Source organism: Anarhichas minor, unplaced genomic scaffold (genome assembly GCF_050575085.1).
Source record: "Anarhichas minor isolate MPS153535 unplaced genomic scaffold, ASM5057508v1 ptg000010l, whole genome shotgun sequence".
Classification (NCBI taxonomy): Eukaryota; Metazoa; Chordata; class Actinopteri; order Perciformes; family Anarhichadidae; genus Anarhichas; species Anarhichas minor.
In genome coordinates, this window is record NW_027466456.1 from 19,065,781 (window position 1) to 19,073,576 (window position 7,796).

Genomic DNA, 7,796 nt, shown 5'->3' on the forward strand with positions numbered 1-7,796 from the left:
TACATAAATAAATGTTCTTCTCATTTCAAGTACAATAAGGGCTGCATTAAAGAATAACTGACACAACAGAAAGCTTTTCAAAAATGTGCATCTTAAAATAAAGTAATTCATTTTAGAAAAATGTATTTCACTGAATTGTCCTGCAGCTTTAACTTCAGTTCATTCAGGTGTGAAGTGATGTCAATCAAAAAAGCCACAATATTATATTTTTCTCATCATCTAAAAAGATAAATGTTTGTGCATGGACTTTATCTGTGGTTATTAAACCACTTATTTCTGCTCTATTCTCTCTGTTAACATCATTGTTGGACAGTGAATCCATGCGTTAGGATTCTGATCATTTTGGGCTCTTAGGTTTATTTTCTGTGTCTTCATTTAGATGTGAGAGGGTACGTTTGCTCAAAAGAGTTGTGCTTTGTCTGGTAGTGGCGCTTCATTTACCGCTTTTAATAATCGTCACGGTCTCTAAACATATGAGACACACTGGTTATAAACTGTCCGTGTGAAGAATTAACCTATAAGAGTTCTTGGTTAAAGACTCTGGTCTCTTTGACCACTTTTCTCTTTTTGGAGAACGTCACGTGAGATAACTTCTCTGACTCACGTATTATTATATATTATATAAACTGCGCCACACCTGGAGAGAGAGTGGACGGGAGCAGGCGGCAAAAAGGCTGCAGTTAAATCGGTTCAGCAGCCTTCAAAGAATACACCGGAAGTCACAGGAATAGCTACATCCTGTTAGATTTGTAGGCTACCTGTAGTTTGTAAATCTACGTATATGTTGAAACATGTATGTATCTGACATTGAACCCATGTTCTTTTTTTATGCCATTTTAAAGCATTTTGTAATTGCAGCTCGTTTTGAAAAGTGCTATATAAATAACATTTACTATTATTATTTTCAACTACGCAAGATATGTTTTTTTTTTAAGAGATTAAACCTTCATAGCACAACATGAGATTAATAACCTACAATCTAGAGTTAAATCCAGCCCTTTTAATTATCATTTTTGTATAAAAAAGATATTTTAGGCTGGACCATACCTATTGCTGACTCATGACTGTTGGATAATAAATAATGATATGAATATAGCCTATAAACATGAATTTCTGAAATAATCCAATAGGTTTTTAAACCACAATTTATTCGGAAATCATCTTTCTTCTTTTCACAGTAACAGTATATTGCAACTCATTTCTATTTATTTAAAGATGTCCAAATTATAAAAAATCTGAAATGTTTGTTGATGGAGCTCAAAAAGATGCTTGTTTTCAAAGCATCATGTCACATACCAACAAATCAGTGGCGGTGCAGTCGAGGTTCAGTGGAGGCGTATTTTACATTTTTTTTCTGTGATATCAGAGGTTTCACGTGTACAAAGTCCACCTTAGAAATTAATTGGTTTACTGAAGTGCAGTTGAAAATGAGCATGAAGGATTACTCATCAAACAGGAGAGCTGGATGACACTGCATGTAAGAAGAGTCTCCCAGAAGGGTGTATTTCCCACATTTTGCCACTTTGACTAAAACCTCTCAGGTGTCTGTTTGACCATCTCCCCAAATTATAGTCGGTAGTTTAAGGCGACGATGTGTTCACTGGAACATGTGAATCGCAGGGTGAGGGGGATTAGAGTGTCACCACACAGTCGACTGCAGATTCTGGCTGCACACATCACACAGGACATCACACTGGTAAGTGCCGATAATCTATCTTTATTTATCCAGCTTCACATTCAGTGTGTGTATATACTGGAGACATAGATGCATTTTTTGAAAATGAAAGGATGTACAACAAAGAGAAAGATTTACTTCTAACTTCTAATACCACCTACATTGTGGTATTTAAGTTAAGATGTGGAGTCTATGTGTCAAAGCAACTTCCATCAAACCAATGAAATCATCATGAATATCTAGTTTATCATTAGCAACTGATTCATACCAAAGTAACAAAACACAATTCATTTGTATACTGTATAGTTTAAATGTGGAGTAATAAGCTTACACAAGTTTATACATTTGCCATAAACCATAATTATAGATTTGGTCTTCAATCCAGACTGTACCTAATCCTTTCCTGCATCAATATGTTGTCCTGCAGGGGGCGCTGAAACCCTTTAAAGAGGTGATCGATGTCAGCTCAGGCGATCCCCACAGAGCAGGAATGAAACCAATTACATTTGTTCGCCAGGTTAGTTTCAGGTCATTTACATTTTTTAAGTTTTCTTAATAATGTCGATGATCTGTGTTTTGATTTTATCCATTTAACGTGTTTATTTTCAATAATTATATTACATTCATTTATATATATTTTTTGTAGTCATTACAATGGTATAATGACAAACTGTTATGTTATAAATTTGACATTATCCTTCTGATCACACATGTTTTGTCGATCCTTGATTACGCTCTTCATATTCTATTTAGGTACGTTATTTTAAGTTTGTGTTGCATTTTTTGTAACCATGTTCTCTGTGCTGCAGATTTCTTGACTTTGATACTCTTTTCAGCAAGGTAGATTCAAGCAAAGTTATATAAATATTCTGTAACTTATTGCCATAAGTCCAGCCTATTTCCTCAGGTCTTGGCAGTGTGTCTGCTCCCTCAGCTGCTGGAAAAAAAATCTCTTCCTCTGGATGTCAGGCTGAGGGCTCGGAGGCTCCTGGAGGCCTGCGATGGAGGAAGCGTGGGTGAGGACTGGAGAGAGGCTGTTTCTGTACAATGTGTCAGACTTTTAGAAACATGAATTACTTGCATTTTAATTACCAACTGTCGACAAACACAGTAGCATGTCCAATAATTGATCCACCCACAGGTTCCTACACAGCCTCCTCTGGCATGCTTCATGTCAGGCAAAGCATTGCTGAGTTCATCATGAGACGAGACGGTGGAGTGCCTTCATACGCCAAAGACGTCTTCATTTCTGCTGGTTTTCAAAGTGCCCTGATGGTATGAACAAACAGTCATCTTTTATCACTTGTATCACCACTACTCATTGTCCAGATACACTCTGAAATAATATCAGAGGCATATGGACGTTAAAGGATTATTCTGACCATAATTTCCGAGTTACTGTACTCACCGAGAACTAAAGTTCAATCAGTTTTAAAGTGCTCTGCTGCTGGCAAGGCAATCATTTGTTCAGACAGCAAAATTTCAATGATAGATTAACAAAGTTTTGAGAACAAGCATAAGAAAAATTGGTGATGTCCAACACAGAGAGACTTAGAAAATGATTCTCTCCTCGGGGGGAACTTTGACCTTTGTAGATTCTCAAAATGAGCATGTTTTCCTCTGTGAATCCTGCATATTTGCACTGTACATGTAGTTTGCCTTACAACCGTGACATGTGTACATTTAATAAAAAAATATAATTTAAAATATTCTGAAAAACTGCACAGCCAACCTACATGACGGTTCAATAAACATTAAAATACCTTTCAACCTAATACTTTTATAGTTTTTTACTCTTATAATCATTATCATTTATCTCACACTAGCCTTACGCCACTCCTCATTCCACTGCAACTAGTTATAGTTTGAGCACATGGGACAAAAAATTGGAATCTCTAAAGGTCAGTCAAAACCAACCAATAAAAGCTTTTGAAGACAGGCATACAGAAAAAGTATGACCTACTTACCACAAGTATGGCAGGTCAAAGTTGAACCAGGAAGTCAGGCTGTACACGTGATGGATGTTTATAACGGACAGTTTGATCTTCTGACCGCTTGTGTTTCTTGACCTGTTGGAATTCATACATCTTAGTAATCATTGCCTTATTTAAAATGTCATAACTGATAGAAATATTGGCTCAAACTCCTCAAAATAAGACACAAGTTGTTACTAACTACAATGATTCTTTAAAGCTCAGAATGTTAAAATTGTGGAACAACTGAAGAATGAATAAGTATATGGTACGTTTGGTTGATCTGTTGCGTTAAGGTGGTTGTGAAGCTGCTGGCCAGTGGGGAAGAGGAGACCCAGACAGGTGTGTTGACCCTGATGCCCTGCCCACACACCCTGCCAGCGCTTCTGGATGAGGCCGGGGTGACACTGGTGCCACACCAGCTGATGGAGGACCGAGGCTGGGCTGTGGACCTGGACGAGCTGCATCGAACTCTGAAGACCGCAAGGGGACGCTGCGAACCCAGAGCCATTTACATCAGCAACCCAGGAAACCCCACAGGTAAACTACACATAGTAGCTATATTAAAGCTACCTGTTTAAACTTCCTTGGTTTCATCACTGTGTATGCTGCTGTTTGTCTCCCTAGGTCATGTGCAGGACTGGAAATCAATCGAGGAAGTGATCCAGTTTGCAGCTGCTGAGAGACTCCTGCTGTTGGTTGATGAGGTGATCACAAACTGTATCTTCAGATTGGGATTTAATACGTAAGTCTTTCATCATCTATCAATTCCTTTTCTCTGCACTCCAGGTGTACCAGGACAGTGTGTATGGAGAGGGCCGGGAGTTTATCTCCTATAAGAGAGTCCTGTTTGAGATGGACAAGGAGTACTCGGAGACAGTGCAGTTGGTCTCCTTCCACTCTTTATCCAGTGCCCAGATGGGAGAGTGAGTTCTGTCTCTCATGCTTGCATTTTGTGCGCTTATCTGGCATTTTGATAGTATTTTGCTATTGTGTCTGCTGACAGCATCATATAACAACAGGTAACCATTCAAACTGAAGATGTAAATCCTTAAAAATAAAACAGCTCCCAAATTAATAGTTTGTGTAGCTTTATAGTTTTTAACAAATGTTACTCAAATGGGAGGTATTGTTGGCGTATTTGTTGGAGACTATTTTCATTGGCTGATTGATGTATCATGTATGTGGGATTGACCGTGATCATAATGCTCATAATAATTTGGATAATAGTTCAAATTTAACAATGACGAAAATGGAAAAGTAGTGCTGCTGAAACTATCATGAGCCAACACAAACAACAAAATTAAACAATCAACTTAACAAGTAACCAAATAACTTCTGTATCTGTGTCTCAGGTGCGGCCTGAGGGCAGGATACATGGAGCTGGTCAACATTGACCCAGAGGTGATGCATTTTGTTGATACTATGTTGTGTACTGATATCAGTACTCCAGTCACAGGACAGCTTGCTCTGGATCTCATGGTCAACCCACCACAACCGGGGGACCTTTCCTTTGACACATACACTCAGATGAGACATCTGCAGCACCTCTTTGGGCTTACAAAAGATTATTAGAGTCTCGCATCGACGCTCATTTTGCTGCTTCTTTCGCTCAGACAGACGTATCTCTATACAGTATACATTATTGTCCTGTGTTGCATTACCACTTACAATATGAAGTTTGATCTTTGTTGTTGTTATTTTTTTGAAGGAGATTCTCCTCACTCGGGCTACTTTGTCCCAGAATGCTCAGCGGGCTCAGGAGTTCCTGAATGAGCTACCAGGGATGAGCTGTCAGCCAGCGATGGGGGGAATCTACCTTTATCCCCGCCTGCATTTACCATCTGAGATTATAGAGAAGGCCAAGGTGGACAATTATTAGCAACCGTCATGTAACGAAATGTAGTGCAATGTGGTGACACTTGATATTTTTGCCTGTTTAAGAAGTTTTTACAAGGAGCTTTATTTAATTTGTATTACTGCCAACTATTCTTTAAAGCGCGTATAGTGGTTGGTACTCTTGACCTCCTATGCAGCCTGTCATGTCAAATTTCCATCCATTTCGATATGAAAAAAAAAAATCCACTTGCAAAAACTTTCTTGACTTAATCCATTACAGCAAACTCCATCTTTACATTTAAATGAATACACATTGGTGTGACTCTTCAGCAAGATTAACAGATATGGTGGTCAGGGTATAGTATATTAAAACCTGTTCAACTCCACGAGGACGCCGGCGTCCTCGATCCCCTCCCCTTCCGTTCCTATGGCTTGCTTACGAAAACTACGTCACAAAACATGGCTGTGTTTGGTATCCCAGCATGCCCAAAATCCTCATCTTTGCAAAGAATACATCGACTTTCTTTCATTTCTTATGGATTTTTCACAAAAGGAGCCCAAACACACACTGTCCAAAGTCACCATAACCGCTGCAAGTCGGATCTTGCAGCATTTCGAGGGAAAAAGACAAATTACAGACCCGACTATGTGCTAGCAGATGTTACCATGGAGCTAGTGGCTTCAGAAAACGCTTGTAATTATAGTACAAACCTCATCTTCCTCTTACATAAACCGTCAACCAACGTATAACCTTGCGTAACTGAGCTACCCGAATACTCGATCGTGCGCTCGGTCGCAGCCATTACGCACAGCAAGTCTGCTACTCACACACCACGTCTTCGACCATATATACATAGTTTTTGCAAAGGCTAAAAATAAAAGGAAAATAATACAGTATAATATCAAAATATAAAGGGAGAAACACCTTTAGTGTGTCAGAATATCATTTGGTTACCATGTGTCCATTTGGGTCTCCAAATATCCTTTTAGAGCTCCGCCTGGATCTCTTCATGGAAGAAACACTGTAGAATGGTCATACTTTGTCCAATCTTCTTCAAATTTAAGACAGGTGTTCACTGATAGTGTAGTTACAGCCCTATACTGTCATTTACCTGTACAGATACAGCCACAGGCAGTTATTTATACTGAAAGATACTTTTTTATTTTAGGCGGACAAAAATCTTCAATTTTTACTGACTTCAAAGGCCCACTGCTCTGTTTCTGTATGACCTACAGCTTTTCCAAGGAACCTTAGGGGATTTTCTTTCAAGCAAGACCTCATTGATGCATATACCGTATTTTCCGCACTATAAAGCGCACCGGATTATAAGGCGCACCTTCAATGAATGGCCTATTTTAGAACTGTTTTTATATATAGGGCGCACCGGATTATAAGGCGCATAGAATAGAATAGCGTCGTAAGCGTGTCTCTTGAAAGGTGCCATTTTGTGGTCTTTATACACACAAGTGGTGTTGGACTAGGAGTAAGCACAGTACCGGTGTTTACCGCGGTGCGGCTTTGTAGTTTACCAGTCGTACTGAAACATTTTGACAGAGCGCCGTGTACAACCAGTATGGATCAACCAATTAACCAATTGATCCATATATAAGGCGCTCCGGATTACAAGGCGCACTGTCGTTTTTTGAGAAAATTAAAGGCTTTTAAGTGCGCCTTATAGTGCGGAAAATACGGTAGTCAGAGTGGTTCAGAAGCTACAGCCATTTTAATTTAGGTATGTCATTTTAGGCAGTTTTGCTCCAAAATAGGGGTGGACTTGAACAGGTTAAAACAACAGCCTTCTCAGCAGGTAGTCAAATTGCTGTTTTTAAGATGGTACAGTTAACATATGAAGTTAGTTAGCATTCAATATAAACTCATCACATTCATTTTCCAGCAAATACGAGCTCTGAGAAAAAACTAAACAAAACAAGCTACTTATGATGTCATTCTGTCAGTTACAGCAATAACAAGTTACTGAAAATATTCACATCTCTGCTTTTAGATATTGGAGGTGGAGGCAGATGTTCTGTATTGTCAGATGTTACTAGAAGATAAGGGTGTGTGTTTAGGAGCAGAGTGTCAGTATGGTGAAACAACTGGCAACCACAATCTGAGGTGAGAGACATGAAGTTTGGCAGATTATTCGAGTATATTTTATTTCCTCAAAACGAAATATTGTGTTTTTTTTGTCTCTTAGGTTATGTATCCTTGTTCCTCCTGACACCCTGGAGGAGGTCCTGGCTGGCCTCGGCTCCTTTGACCTTCATAGACACACTTCCTCACCCTGACAGGCGTATGAAGGATGGAG

General features: G+C 39.2%; 1 protein-coding gene across 1 annotated transcript; it reads left to right on the forward strand.

Moving 5' to 3' along the window:
• The first annotated feature begins 1,591 nt into the window (after window positions 1-1,591).
• On the forward strand, window positions 1,592-5,530 carry LOC142946641 (alanine aminotransferase 2-like). The gene is made up of 10 exons (XM_076088079.1): window positions 1,592-1,696; window positions 2,103-2,192; window positions 2,583-2,691; window positions 2,817-2,950; window positions 3,945-4,188; window positions 4,276-4,355; window positions 4,438-4,574; window positions 5,004-5,189; window positions 5,265-5,283; window positions 5,393-5,530. Exons 1-10 carry the CDS (start codon window positions 1,592-1,594, stop codon window positions 5,528-5,530), a joined length of 1,242 nt encoding a protein of 413 aa, XP_075944194.1.
• The last annotated feature ends 2,266 nt before the right edge of the window (window positions 5,531-7,796 follow it).